Here is a 14992-nt window from a genome sequence, read left to right as displayed (position 1 = left end):
TTACTAACTCTGCATTCTCATGGGTTTTTACCAACTTCATTGGGCTTTCTTGGCCCAATTACCTTATTCTCATATTTGGGGTTCATGAGCCTGCCATTAACCATTTACTTTCTTTGTTTGCATTACTTTAGGCCTGCAGTGGCCTATTCTCACTTTTCTATATCATATACTACTCATGAGTATGCTATTTCTCTCTTTTCGGGCTTCTTTAAGCCCATTCGCTTCTTCAAGGCCCATTTGTTTATTTTATGGGCCTGTGATCCATTATTCTTGCCCCTTGGGCCTAATGGTTTTGCCATTTGTTTGCCAACCCTTTGCTACCCTTGTTGCTGGGCTTTCTTCTTTCTTCTTGGATTCTCAAAATTGACCCTCAACAAAGACAAAATTTTTATACATAGTGCCTATATGGCTCTAAATTGCTTTTACATAGAACAATATTTACAATAAATTAATAATATTGTTATATAATGAATGATAATTGTTTAAGGGAATTGCATTTGTTAGCAAATACATTATGTAGAGATGATATATTATACATAATTTGGAGTAATATTGAAAACCTGTAGTTAACCATAGTAAACAATTAATATACTAGCAAAAAGAGTAAACGATTAAAAGTTATGGTTATTTGTACTTATTGAAGATATATTCCCTTGTCAATTATTTATGTGTGTGTGTACATGTTTTAAATTATACAAAAAATATAAAAAAAAAAAGTTGCATACCAAACACTTGAAAATGAGATAGTTTTCTAGAAAATGCTATTTGAAAAATGAACAATTTTCCATAAAACGTTAATGTTGAAACAAATACAGCGTAAGAAAGTGTCATACTTTCCAAAAAAAAAAATCATTTTATAAATATCAAAAGTTATATAAACATAAAATTATTGGAAGGAAAATAGAAACATGGTTTCATAACTTTTTGTCAATTCCAATACTTTAGTAGACAAATTAGTTTGATGGGTTCCAGTTATTTAATTAGTAAAGTTTATTACTATTAAATATCCTTTAATAAGGAACTTGAATTCAAATAGCAACTCCACAAAAAACTAAATGTTATATTGACACGTATCTGTTTCACATTATTTTATAAGCTCAACTTTTAGTTTTATGTATAATTTTTTAAAATTTCAATTTTTTAATTACTTTTTTAAGGTATAATTATATTTTAGCACATTTTCAACAAAAAGTTAGATAAGTTGTTTTCAAATGGACATGTGTTCATTTGGAAATAGTTTATCTAGACCAAATTTGTTAGTTTTGAAAAGTTTTGAACTTAGTTGGCATTAGCTCAAATCTCATAATACGTTAATAGAACTTATCCTTTGAAAAAATGATTGAGAAGTGACATCATAAATTCATATTCTATCACTATCTATATTCAAAAAAATTTGATTAGTTTGGTTACCATTAATATTTTGTTTTAAAAAAATTAGAGGTAATTACACTTCACTTCCTTGAGATTTTAGAAAATGACATTCTACCCTAAACTTGAAGGAAAAAACATTTTTCCACATTAACATCCAATTAGCCAAATTTTATTAAATTGATATTAAAAATGTTGTGTACTAACTTGCTATTTGCTTAAGGGCAAGGCAAGTTTCCTAAATGATCTTATTTTCGTAATTAAAATGTAATGTTTTAAATTTTTAATTAAAGTGTATATTAAAATATTAAGTGTGAATTTTGCTTATTATTATTATATTTTCTTTTTACAACGAATTATGAAAAGATTTGTTGTTGCAAGTATTTTGATGCTTGATAAATTTTATATTTTATTCTAAATTTATTAATTATTTTTTACTAACCATTTTTAAACTTTAGTTAAGAGGTTATTATGAAAGTCTTAACCATAAAGAGTGTTAATTTATTCAAACTTCAAGGTCAACTCAAAAAAGTGTTTTTCCACTTCAAGTTTGGGCTGGAATGTTATTCCTCCACATCTCAAGAGATTGCTTTTTCGGTTTTTCACTCTAAACCGTGAAGTGTCGTTTCTTTAGACCGACCTCAAGGAGAAGAATGTAATTACAAAATTATAACAATAATGAGTTTGAATTTCTTCTATTGTCCTTCTACCCACGGCTATAATCTAAAACTCTACAGTAATAATATGGAGTTAAGAAAATCAGCTTCGTATACATACATGCATTTCATTCCATGCCCAAATCGTCTTAGACCTCTCCTCTTAGCCTGTAAAGACAAAGCATCAATATCTAAAACCCATGCTCTCATGCTCTTGACCGGCCTCTTCAAGCATGGAAGCTCCAATGGTGGACTCATCGCGTCCTACGCAAATATAGGCGACATTAAATCTGCCCGAAAAGTGTTTGATGTATTGCCTCAAAGAGGCGTAGGTGCATGGAATGCCATGATCATTGCGTATTCGCGTATAGAGTACCCAGTTGAAGTTCTGAATTTATATCGTCAAATGATTTTGGAAGGTGTTAGACCCGATAGCTCAACTTTCACGGTGGCCCTCAAGGCGTGCACGAGGTTGTTGGATTTGAAAACAGGGGAGGAAATTTGGCGTAGAGCGATGGATTGTGGGTTTGAGTTTGATGTGTTTGTTGGATCTTCTGTTTTGAATTTGTATGCAAAGTGTGGGAAGATGGATGAAGCAATCGTGGTCTTTGATAGGATGCTGAGAAGGGATCTTGTCTGTTGGACAACTATGATAAGTGGGTTTGCGCAGAGTGGGCGGCCAATTGAAGCGGTTGATATGTATAGGCGAATGCAAAAGGAGGGAATGGAAGGAGATGGGGTTGTGATGGTGGGGTTGACACAGGCTTGTGCAAATCTTGGGGACTTAAAATTGGGTCTTTCTGTTCATGGGTATTTGATCAGGAAAGATCTTCCTATGGATGTTGTAGTTCAAACTAGCCTCGTGGATATGTATGCCAAGAATGGACATTTGAAGCTTGCTTGTCATGTTTTCAAGAATATGCCTTGTAAGAATGTCATATCTTGGGGTGCACTGATATCTGGCTTTGCTCAAAATGGTTTTGCAGGGAATGCACTTGATTTATTGGTGGAGATGCAGGTTTGTGGATACAGACCAGATTTAGTGTCTCTTGTAAGTGCACTTCTAGCATGTACCCAAGTTGGGTTTTTGAAATTGGGTAAATCTATACACGGATATATTGTGAGAAGGCTTGATTTTGATAGAGTTTTAGGTACTGCAGTGATTGACATGTATTCAAAATGTGGAGCCCTTTCTTGGGCACGCACTCTCTTTGATCAGATGAACTCCAAAGACTCAGTCTCTTGGAATGCAATGATAACCAGCTATGGAATTCATGGGCATGGAAAAGAAGCTCTGTCTCTCTTCCTAGAGATGACAAAAACAAATCTAAAACCAGATCATGCCACTTTTTCTTCCCTTCTCTCGGCCTTCAGTCACTCAGGTCTTGTGGAAGAAGGTCAATACTGGTTTAATCGTATGGTTAGTGAATATAAGGTCCCTCCAACGGAAAAGCATTATGTTTGTATGGTTGATCTTTTGGCTCGTGCAGGTCGAGTTGAAGAGGCTTGCGAGCTAATAGATTCCATGAATGCTGAATCGGGGCTTGCTGTTTGGGTTGCTCTCCTGGCAGGTTGCTGCAAAAATGGCAAGTTGTTGATTGGAGAGATGGCTGCAAAGAAGGTTCTTGAGTTAAATCCAGATGACTTGGGAATTTATTCTTTGGTCTCAAACTACTATGCAAAGGCGAGGAAGTGGGATGATGTAGCTAGTGTTAGAAAAATCATGAAAAATACGGGGATGAAGAAAGTGCCAGGTTATAGTGTAGTGGAAGTGAAAGGAAAACTTCATGCTTTTCTTATGGAAGATAAGAGCCACCATCAATATGAGAATATGATGCAACTTTTGGATAAGTTGGATCATGAAATGAGGGCTATTGGATATGTCCCAAAGACTGAATTTGTGTTGCATTCCCTTGATGAGGAAGTCAAAGAAAAAATGTTATGTAATCACAGTGAGAGGCTTGCTATTGCTTTTGGTCTCTTAAACACAGGGCCTGGAACCAGATTACTGATCATAAAGAACCTTAGGGTGTGTGGGGATTGCCATGAAGCAACCAAGTTCATTACGAAAATTGTGAACAGAGAGATTGTTGTGAGGGATGTGAAGCGATTTCATCACTTCAAGAATGGGATCTGCTCATGTGGTGACTACTGGTGAAGCCAATGTGCAAAGATTTCCTTTCTCTGTGCTGGATTTTTCACAGCTGGGGTGTTGAAATATCAGGGTAGGATCTGACATCTCTTTAGGAAAGCAAGTTGCTAATATTATAATGGGTAATGGGAGAGACAAGCAAGCTAACATCGCAATTGCATACTACTACCTTTAAGGTGTGTATAGATACAGCTTGGTAACCAGTACAGTGCTTTGAGATGGTCCCATCCAACATATCCATATCCAGCTGGGTTGCTGGCAGAATTTGGGTGTTGATATACATCTGCCACTTTATCAATTTCCCCTTTATACTATATGCATCAGCTAAGTTCAAAGAGCTTTTGTGGAAAATGATACACTTTCTTTATTGCTCATGATAGATGCAGATTGTTGAAAGGATTTACTTATGATTGGAATGCCAAAGAAAAGGACGTGGGGGTTTTTTTTTAATCCAAACGACTTCCCATATGCTTAGCATCAACAAGACTGATTTGCCACTAACAGCTTCGGTAATTAATCCTTTTGAACTCTTAATTATTTTTTTTCCCTTGCTTTCTAGTGTCAAAGGCAATACATTTTTTTTCATCTCATAATATGGTGGCTTTTACTTCTACCGCATGAAAATTCAAAATTTTTGAGGATATTATTTGGTTTGACATTCACAACATGGATTCTCTAACAAAAGCCAAATCGAAAGTATAGACACAGCTTAGGGAATTTCATATGTTTATTTTTTCCGGATGCTGTTCACATATCCTAGTATCTAGTTGATAATATTGACCACTACAGAAATTATTTGAAGAGCAGTCCTTTTCCAACTGTATCTGGTAATTCATTTTAGTACGTTACTTGTGGCTACATACATACAAACACATATATGTATGATATAATTGAATTTAGTGGCTAGTAGAGGTTGTGAACTCTTCAGATCAGATTCAGTGTATTTTCTTCACTGTTTTGGGGAAGAATGCCAGATTTCTGAGCTTATGCAAAGGATACAATTCCCTTTTCTTCTTGTAGTCATGGACTAAAGGATAAGTGAGGAATGACATATGCTCAAGTGGCTTCTAGACTTGCTCATTAAAATTCTGGGCAACATTGAGAAGGTTGTGTGGAACTATTGCTTGATGGCTGATTGTGCATACCTTTTGTCATTTGGGGGATGTTAAGGGTTATTTTCACTTTTCCTCTGCTTTAGTAAGTGTTTTTGTATTGTATTCACAGCCAATAAGGATTCAACATTTGTAAGGGGTCCACCTCCTCCCTTGGCTTATAGAGGAGAGGGGGATTAACCTCCATAAAGAACACAATTCTTCATTGTGAGATACTGTTCATTGTTTAACCTTTTCCAATATCGGTAATACTAGTTGCTAGAGGTAGAGGATTCCCTGCATCACCTGTGGTTTTTCACTCTTCTTGTTCATGCAAAAGGGTTTTCCATGTAAATATTGTGTTATTCTCTTTACATTCTCATCATTTACACCTCCAACACTCAAAAGCCCGTTTTTGATACAATAATGACATCCAAATGCATGGATAGTTAACCAATCTAAACCCAGTGCCTTGAAAACCCATTTATAAACCCTAACTATCTCATACATTTATAGATGCTTAGCTTCCCTACACTTTTTGATCTTCCCTGCCCTGGTGGCATCGAAATTGAAGGCCATAGGTTTACTTTATGCTAGAGACAACTGGTTTTATGGCCAGCACAACCAAGTTGTCGGCACTCAACAAAAGCAATGGAGAGGGAGGAGGAGGAGGAGGAGGAGGTGAGCTTAGATAGAGAAGGTGATAACTTTCAGTATTAGAGAGAGAATGTATTAAATTTTGGAAATAAAAGATATTGCTGGCAAGGAGCTCGTTTAATGACATGACTAGTAGTGTTTTTTTTTTTCACCATTAGATTTCATGAAAATCTATGTTTTAAAAAATGTTAAACTCTTGTAGAGTTACGCTAGGTAAAAAAGTGTAGCTTGAACCTATCTTATATTTTTATGTGTGTATGTGAAGTAAAGAGTCAATTAATTACCTATCAAAAAAGAAGAAGTAAAGAGTCAATTAATTAATAATTAAACCTATGCAACTTGGTCTCATATGCTAAAAGTAATTTGGTTGTTATTCTAGCAATGAAATTCACCTTATATGCTGAAAAACTTGGAAAGGATTTTGCTCCCAGATATGTGTGTGGGATTGTAGCCCTTATATGATTGGTCTTGTAGTACAACATATACACTTGGACTTTGAAATTTTCCGAAGTTGAAACCTGACCAATTATTCTTTCTATTATATTGTTGATGATCTCCGAGGTAGTGACGAATTTTGCTGATTTTGTGCTGTTTTCTTGTTTAGAAATATGTGGAAATTATGCTTTTAGGTATTTGGAGTTTGTGCTGAGTTTTCCCTGAAATTGGGCCTGTAAAAGTTAAATTGGGCTCCTTTTGATGCAGGCCTTCTTGTTTTTCTGGGTACCAAGATAAGAGACTCAACTAATTCCATTATTTTTTGTTTTCATTGAAAATTTGATCCTAGAAATGAAGTGTAAGTGTTGTGAACTCCTGATATGTGTGTTTGTATGACAGGTTAGCTATGTTGAGTTAGTAAAATAAAGCAATAATATTGATTTTTTTTCTTTAAAATTTGCACTAGATGGATTCTCTGCTATCAATTGAATGTCATTAGTTGTGTTAAGGCTGCCTAGAATGACTTCTTCCAAACTCCATAAAAAGTGGAAGCTTTGTGCGCTGACCGTCCTTTATATATGCACTCTTTTTCAGTCTATGAGCATCCAGCTACCATCCTTGAAAATTTGGAATTAGAAACTTCTCCTTGTCTTATTTGTCATTTAGAAACCAATGTCATGTTGTTCCATCCAGGTGAATTGACCTGGCTCTCCTATATAATATGTGGATCACTTCCAGATTGGTTGAATCAATACAGTTGCATTGAAGCTTCAATTGCTAGCTGTTGCCCAAGCTTGACAGGGCAGAAGTGTGGGCTTTATCACTACATGGCCTTTTTATCAGATAATTGGGGTCTCATTTGTCAATTGATGTTTGATAAAAGAGAAAGAAATAAGCAAAATTGTAATGGTGAAGCAAGACCCAATAGAATTAGAAATTGTGATGAGATATTTCAACCTGAAAGAGAATACCGTCGATTGCATGCTTAAAGACAAGGGAAAATGAGTTGTAGAATAACCTCCCTCCACTTGCACTGCTACCTTCATTAGTTTTGAGCTCTTTATTTCTAAGGTATTGATGTGTCATCCACCCTCTAGTCCTCTGTCAAAGATTTATTTAAAATAGCTCATTTATTTCCTCTAATCTTTGTGATTTGACTTTCCCATCGGTATCTTCAACTCATATTAGCATTGCCTCTTTTTCTTTTCTTTTTTCAAAATTTCTGAGGATGAATACTTTAACAGTTAGCAGAAATTTATACCAAATTTAAGTATTTCCTCTATTTAAGTTTCTTGTCAATCAATTTTCCAAAAGTTGCATGCTTATATGATATTGTACCTAGTTATCCTTTGTTTGGATGAAAATAATAAGTTATTAAGAAAAGATGCAGCACAAAGCCACACACAACATACTTGTATCAACAATAGAATAACTAGACATGATACAAACAAATTCAAAGAAGAACAAAATTCTCGTCACAAATCCTAGCTTGTCCTAATTATATCTTGACTCTTACTAGGACATCAAATACAATTACACCAGCATCCTCAATAGGCATAACAAATGTAGCACGAAACACAACAGCCCTATTGCACAGGATTCCCTGGCTTCACTTGGAGATCAGATAATGGAATATTCTTACTTATTACGCAGAAATCTAAATAGGCTAGTGAAGAAGGTAGCTCTAATAACCTACCTTACCCAAAGACGGTATAACTTCCTAATATTATTGAAAGATTCATGCCAAGTTTGGGAAATTTGATTGGGATTTTAAGCACACAAGATGACTCTGAGTGTGAGAAATACCAGGGAAAAATGGTAGCTTTGGCAAATCCAGAAGGCTAATAAACTTTCTTCTCTGAATTTTTTGTTTGTCACCATCTTGCCTCCTTTCACTGATCTTGGTAGATGCATATATATATATATATACACACACTATTCATTGGCATATACTTGAATTTCTTTTTATGTGCCATTCTCCTTCGTTATTTCTAAGCCTAGATGTTATGACGAGTGAAATCCAAAAATTTGTAGTATGTGTATCTTCAAACTGTAGGACATGCTCTTCTTGTTAATAATATATCCTTTTCTTGATGTGGTTTTTTACAGGTTCTGGGAAGGATTTAGGCAGTACATGAATAAGTTTGGTGAATTGGAAAATGTAATATTGGTTATGAAGGTACTGTGAACAATTCCTGTACATGATTTTTTCTATTATAAATTTTTTGCTTACGGATACTGTACTTTTTGGTTTCTACGTTCAATGGTCGTCCCCTGTTCATGCAAGAACTTAAATTTACTTAGTTTTGGTAAAATTATTCCATACAAATGAGAATTATAGGTTGATGATTACCTAAATTCCTACCTACTTCAGTGAGTTGGAAACTAATATTTTACAGGCATTGGTTTGATGAGCAATTATTGTTTGACTGTTAGTTTCTAGTTTCTTTCATGGATCAGATTTTCCAGATTTTCTGTATATTAGATGGTGGGTTTCTGCAGCTTGGTGACTAATTGGTTTCTGCTATGGTAGCAAAATTGCCAAACAAGATGTTCTCATGGATTTGGCTTTGTCCCATTTAGCACTTCAGAAGATCCTTAGGTATTGAGCTGCTAGATAATTAAATTTAATCAGTGTAGGTTGAGCATTATTTCCAATTATATTATCTGATATTCATGCTGTCAAAAAATTCTTGTAGCTGAAGATACCCATAATGAAAGGATACTTGAGGTTCAAGTTGCTACTCAAAGGCAAGATTTGTTCCTAGCTTAAAAGAATTCTTTTCTTCAAATTGATTACCATCTTGAGGTGGTACCTACTATATTGCGTTCCAAATCTTTAGCTTTACAGCTTTAAGTTCCCATTGTTTCGTGATTAAATTTTATAAAGAAAAAAAAGACAGCATATAGACTGTTTATATTTGGATGATTGGACATGTCAAATGATGGATCTTTTATCTGTCTTGCCTCAGTCAGCAAAATGTGATTAATTGTATTTGTTTAAGTTTCGTCCTTTTGGATCCAAAAAAATATTGCATATTTCTTTGAGTTCTATTAAAATTGATGCGTACATGTAGAGAGAATTCTTTGTCTATCAATTCCAATGAGTTGGTGTATATTTTAAAATTGTTTGTCGCTAGTCAATTGTCATTCATTAATTCCATAAGATGGAAGTAAGCATCAATATCCTTAAAAATTTCTCCCATCCGCCCCCCACTTTTTGGGTCTCTTTGCAGTTATTTTTGTTTTGAATGCAGCAAAATTCTTTTCTTGGCTCATCCTTTGTAAAATTACTTTTTTAATATACTAGAGTTGTGCCCCTTTTTGTGTTTTGTTTTTAAATAAAATAATTATGCGGTAAAATTAGTTTGCTCTTATTTGTTGGTTGCTTGTATGTTGGGGTTTGTGATATGGGTATGTGGTTTCTTATGCATATAAATCTCTTTTCTATTTATTTTTATTTTTATTTTTTTTGTGTATTGGCCATTACCCAGTATTGATCCAACTAACATAAGGTGTTGGAAGCAAAAATCTAGAAATGTCTCTAACTAAGAGAGATTTTTATGAGTAACACTATGATTATATATAATATTAAGAAGATTTATATAATTTAATTAAGATTTATTTGGTAGCCAATTCTTGATAGTACTTGTGTTATTAGATGAAAATATGTATTTAATACAAATTGATGTTAAAAGCCAAAATACATTTCACCTGTATACCATATGCAACAAAGCTTGCCATAATCATCTGCTCATAGCACAATTACAGTCTGAAATAGCCAACCATTTGATTTGCGTAAGAGTAAAGAACCTATGACCTTGGTTTTGTACTAAATTATCTTTGCATTACTCTAAATCAATACATGTGTGTTTAAACTTGATTGATCTGTTGTTTTGTTCCCAAGTTTGCTTTTTTTAGGTGTAACTTATGTTTATTAGCTACAAAAAGAAAAAAGAGAGGAAAAAAAAACTCTTAGGCAGCTGGTAGACAAAAGCTATAGCTGCTTTGAAATTGAAAATTAATTGGTTATATTTCTAATAATTGTAAATCATGTTCCTTGGTTTTTGTAATTTAATTTTAAGAGTTATATCTACGTGGATGAAGTATTGCCTATTTGTCTTCACTTCCGCTATGCAGATATATTGTGAGAAGCTTGAGTTTCTTTCTCCATTCTCTTGATGCTGGCTCATAGGTATCAATAATGACCAATTTGTTATAATGACGAACAAGTTACTTCTTGCTAGAGAACTTTCTCTATTTATATTTTAATGTTGCAATATATAAGTATATGACACAGAATTTATTCAAAAGAGAGTATAAAAGATACAATGCTAAAGAAAAGCTAGCCTTGAGTGGACCTCCATTTTGGATACAATTAGAAACAAAGGAAAGTATAACATAAAAGGAGAAGAAAACAGCATAAGCGAATAAAAATAGTACCAAGACCTATGAAGTCCATATAAAATTTCAGCAGTAAGTGCACTGCTCTTGGCCAGAAAGCCAAGCTGCTTTTTACAATAGATTGAAAATATTGTATAAGCTCAAGTGTATAAGCTCAGTATGTTTCTATGCTGAATCCTGTCCCAAGTGATTATCATCTACATTGATATGTTTCCTTATGGCATGTTAGAATGGGTAATTACAACATAATTCGTTGGTTGTTTATTGCTAAAAATACTAATAAAATTATCAAGATAGCTTTTATCCATATCTTTTAATCGATTTTATGGTAAAGAGATATTTTGTTTGCATTTTTTGATTTTATATTGTATTATACAGCTCTAGCTGTTTGGCTTGGATGATGATATAGTTAATATACTAATACTTATTCACTCCATGGGGTATGTAGTTGGCTTTTGCCTTGCCATTATTTTCCCAAGATGACTTTGTAGTTTCGTGGGATAATCTTTTGAAATTGAAATTTATTATAGTTTCATGAGAAAGAGCTGTCTCTTATTTACTTGTCCACAGAACATTCACTCACTGTTTTCGAAAGGAAGAAATGTTACTTCCAAGTGTTGTTCTTGAGTTTTTGTTGCTAGAATACTTCCAAGTGTCACAGATGATGATATTTGTAGGTATCAAGTTATGTCTTGATCACATTTACCACCTCTTGTTATTGCAATTAGCAATATCTAGCAAATCCAAATGCTTTTACAGCTGCTTGCATCACTAATTAATGCTGTAGGATTGTGAAATAATTAAAATTTGATGGATAGTTGATGATTGTTGCAGTTACTTTATGAACTAAGCTCCAATTTTAGATGCTTACATACTGAAGCTATACAATATCCAGTTAACCGTACAGAGATGAGTGTTTTTTGTGTTTTTGAAAATTTTCTTTCAGGTTTAACAATTGCTTTCACTAAATTATAATAATAAGCTGTTGTAATATAATTAGTTAACTTCTTTGAGTTTCTTGCTTGTATATTGCTCTACATTGAACTGCATTCTCATGTTTTTTTACGTTGAAATGTTGACTTTTAAAGTTGCCTGCATTTCAGGATCCAGTGACAAAACAACGAATTGGAATTGGAGTTGAAATGTATAGAGAAATGCAGGAAGTGCAGCTAGAGTTTTATAAAGTTTTTGTATTCTGGTTTTATTCAGGTGAATTTGTAGAAAAAAATATAGTGTTAATTTAATTAATAGATTTTAAACTAAGTACAGTGTTTAAGGTGTTGTTTGGAAGATTGAAAATTGTGGAACTTCGTCCTTTGTTGTATTCTGTATTGTGTCTGCACACAAATTGGTCTTCCATTTAACCTTATTTAGATGTAGAAAAACTAAAGTTCTAAATTTCAGTAGAGGTACCTATCAAAAAAAATTCAGTAGAAGCAAAACATAATTGCTTTTGGCAGCAAAATTTTTAATCTTTCTTATTTGTTCTATAATGATTGTTAATTCATTGCCGTTGCTGTTTCTATAATAAGATCTACCATGAATGTGAGAAGAATGGGCATTGTGTCAACGTGTTTCGGAAGCACCCAATAATTTTCCTATAACACGTGAGTCCCTAACCACAGTAGAAGACATTGATTTTACTGAGTCAACCTTTTATTCTTACCATAGTGTCATGGACATTAGATACCAATATGATTTGATATCAAGAAGTAACTAGGCAAATCTTTAAAATATAGGACCTAGACATGGCAAGGGCCTAGGAGAATACAACATATATATCTGACATTTTTATTCTTATGATATTCTCCTTAAATTAATTAAATTAAGGAAAATTATTGGAAATATAAAGGAAAACCACTTCAATGAATATAATTAAATTCTCCTTAATATAATTTAATATGTTATCTTTTCTACAGGCTACTTATCATATTAAGATCAACTCACATATTGGCACTGCAGCATAACTGCATCTACTCTCAATTGCCATCACCATCATCTTGAGAACTAGTCATGTGTAATTTTACAATGAGAGAGCCTTCATTGTAAAGGCTAAGCAAATAACCTGTATTCAATTGTAAAATCTTGTATTGAAGAAATTATTGCGATAATGTGGATGACTGAAATTCTCAAGTAATGCATTTATTTTTATTTTATAACATCCTAAAATAAATTGTATTTTGAATGGGCACAATAATAAAGGGATCACTATTCACTAATAATTCACTCAAATAAATCCAAGAATACTTTCAATTTCAATTGTATATTCAATTTTATAAAATGATTAAGTAGTTGACTATAAATAGAACGGTAGAGACATTCTATTTACAACTTTTTAAAAGAAGTGAACTTTTTACAAGAATTTATCACTTCTTTGTAAAATTGAGTGTTCCAAATTTTTTTTTGGGCAAACAAACGCATATATTAAAGAGACGAAATCCTTACAAACCGACTCGAAAGAGTATCAAACTTTATAAAAGTGGTAGCGTTAATAGGCACCATAAAAAATAACTTTATGTCAATAAAGTTAATTTTTTGTTAGATTTTTTTTACCAATTTTATAAGTTATTAAGCTAATAAAGATAATTTGTTGAGCTTTACTTACCACTTCAGTACTATTTTCAATCATTTCATCAATTTGTACAAATTTTTTATTAAATAGATTCCACAATAAATCATCCTTAATGGACTGGGCATTAACATTTCCCTTAAAAAAAGAAAAAAAGAAACAAAAAGATGAGGATGAGGTTCCTCATACAAAATTGAGTGTGCATGTGGCTCTCCATTTCCCGGTGTTTTCCTTTTCTTTTTTTGGTGTGGTTTTGGATAGCTTTTAGGTATTTTCCTATGCATATGGTCTACACAGATGGAGCCCACGTGAAAAAAAAAGTAGCAAAAGTTGGGTTTGATAGTCAACGAAAACAGAAGAAGGAGGTGACAGAAAAAGGGGAAAAAAAACAAAAAGAGTAGAGAATAATCTTACACGTAGCCAATCACAAAAAAAAAATAAAAATTTGACTATTTATTTATTATCTTGTTAAATTATTATCAATCACATTCACTATAACATATGTTTATAATTTTTTTTTTAAATGATTGTACTTTTAACATTAAAAAAAAATTATTAACACCGCATCCCTGTTTGTCCTTTTCTTTTCTTCTTTTATTCCCGGTGTTTTTCTTTCTTTTTTTTTCTTTCTTTTTTTTTTTTTTGGTCTTTGGATAGCTTCTAGGTATTTTCCTATACATATGGTCCACAAAAATGGAGCCCACGTGAAAAAAAAAAAGTACCAAAAGATAGCTTTTAGGTATTTTCCTATCCATATGGTCCACAAAAATGGAGCCCACGTGAACAAAAAAAAGTAGCAAAAGTTGGGATTGATAGTCAAAGAAAACAGAAGAAGAAGTGACCAAGAAAGAGGAGGAAAAAAACAAAAAGGCATAATCTTACACATTACCGATCAAAAAAAAAAAAAAAATTCGAATATTTTGGTTATTATCTTATTGAACTAGTACCAATCCCATTCATTATAATATATGTTTATAAATTTTTAAAAAGTGATTGTACTTTTAACATTTTTAAAAAATATTATTATTGTACACCCTTGATTTCCTTTTCTTTTCTTTTTTTATTCCCGGTGTTTTCTTTTTTTTTTCTTTTTCTTTTTTTTTTGTGTGGGGTTTTTGGATAGCTTCTAGGTATTTTCCTATGCATAAGGCCTACACAGATGGAGCCCATGTGAAAAAAAAAAAAAAGTAGCAAAAGTTGGGTTTGATAATCAAAGAAAACAGAAGAAGAAAGTGGCAAAGAAAGAGGGGGAAAAACAAAAAGTGTAGAGTATAATCTTACAAATTACCAATCACAAAAAAAAAAAAACTGAATACTTATTTTATTATTTTGTTGAACTACTACCAATCACATTCACTACAACATGCATTTATAAATTAAAAAAAAAATGATTGTACTTTTAACATTAAAAAAAAATTATTACCACTATGCATTCTTGGTTCGGTAGTCACTTCACAAGTATAAATATTTATAAGATGTGGCGCAAGAGGCTTGGGGGGTGTGGAGGCAAGGGATTTGTGGGGTGTTAAGGCAAGGGCTGAGATTCAAGTTTTTAGAAGTGAATTTCATACACATATACACTTAGATTAGGGTAGTATAAAATTTCTATCTTGTATGAAAAAAACTATTGTTTAGATAAAATAATAAATAATACATGATT

At 32.8% G+C, this 14992-nt stretch overlaps 1 protein-coding gene across 7 annotated transcripts; it reads left to right on the top strand.

The window, feature by feature from the left end:
* The first annotated feature begins 1968 nt into the window (after window positions 1–1968).
* Window positions 1969–12195, top strand: LOC115960555 (putative pentatricopeptide repeat-containing protein At3g25060, mitochondrial). Of its 7 annotated transcripts, none has more exons than XM_031079495.1 (5): window positions 1969–4352; window positions 4557–4685; window positions 8469–8961; window positions 9059–9168; window positions 11867–12195. In XM_031079495.1, the coding sequence occupies exon 1, from the start codon at window positions 2047–2049 to the stop codon at window positions 4180–4182; it is 2136 nt and encodes a 711-aa protein (XP_030935355.1). In that variant the 5' UTR covers window positions 1969–2046; the 3' UTR covers window positions 4183–4352; window positions 4557–4685; window positions 8469–8961; window positions 9059–9168; window positions 11867–12195. The 7 variants fall into 7 exon arrangements, with proteins under 7 accessions (XP_030935355.1, XP_030935354.1, XP_030935353.1 ...); XM_031079494.1 differs by having other exon boundaries at window positions 1969–4685; window positions 8469–8538; window positions 8893–8961; XM_031079493.1 differs by having other exon boundaries at window positions 1969–4685; window positions 8469–8538; window positions 8862–8961.
* Window positions 12196–14992: the final 2797 nt, after the last annotated feature.

Source organism: Quercus lobata, chromosome 9, assembly GCF_001633185.2.
Source record: "Quercus lobata isolate SW786 chromosome 9, ValleyOak3.0 Primary Assembly, whole genome shotgun sequence".
NCBI classification, from domain to species: domain Eukaryota; kingdom Viridiplantae; phylum Streptophyta; class Magnoliopsida; order Fagales; family Fagaceae; genus Quercus; species Quercus lobata.
Note: the sequence above shows the minus strand (reverse complement) of the source record. Positions and strands in the feature narration are given on the sequence as shown.

Excerpts from the sequence above, each read along its gene's own strand:
- LOC115960555 (XM_031079495.1), top strand. The coding sequence starts at position 2,047 with ATGAGTTTGAATTTCTTCTATTGTCCTTCTACCCACGGCTATAATCTA.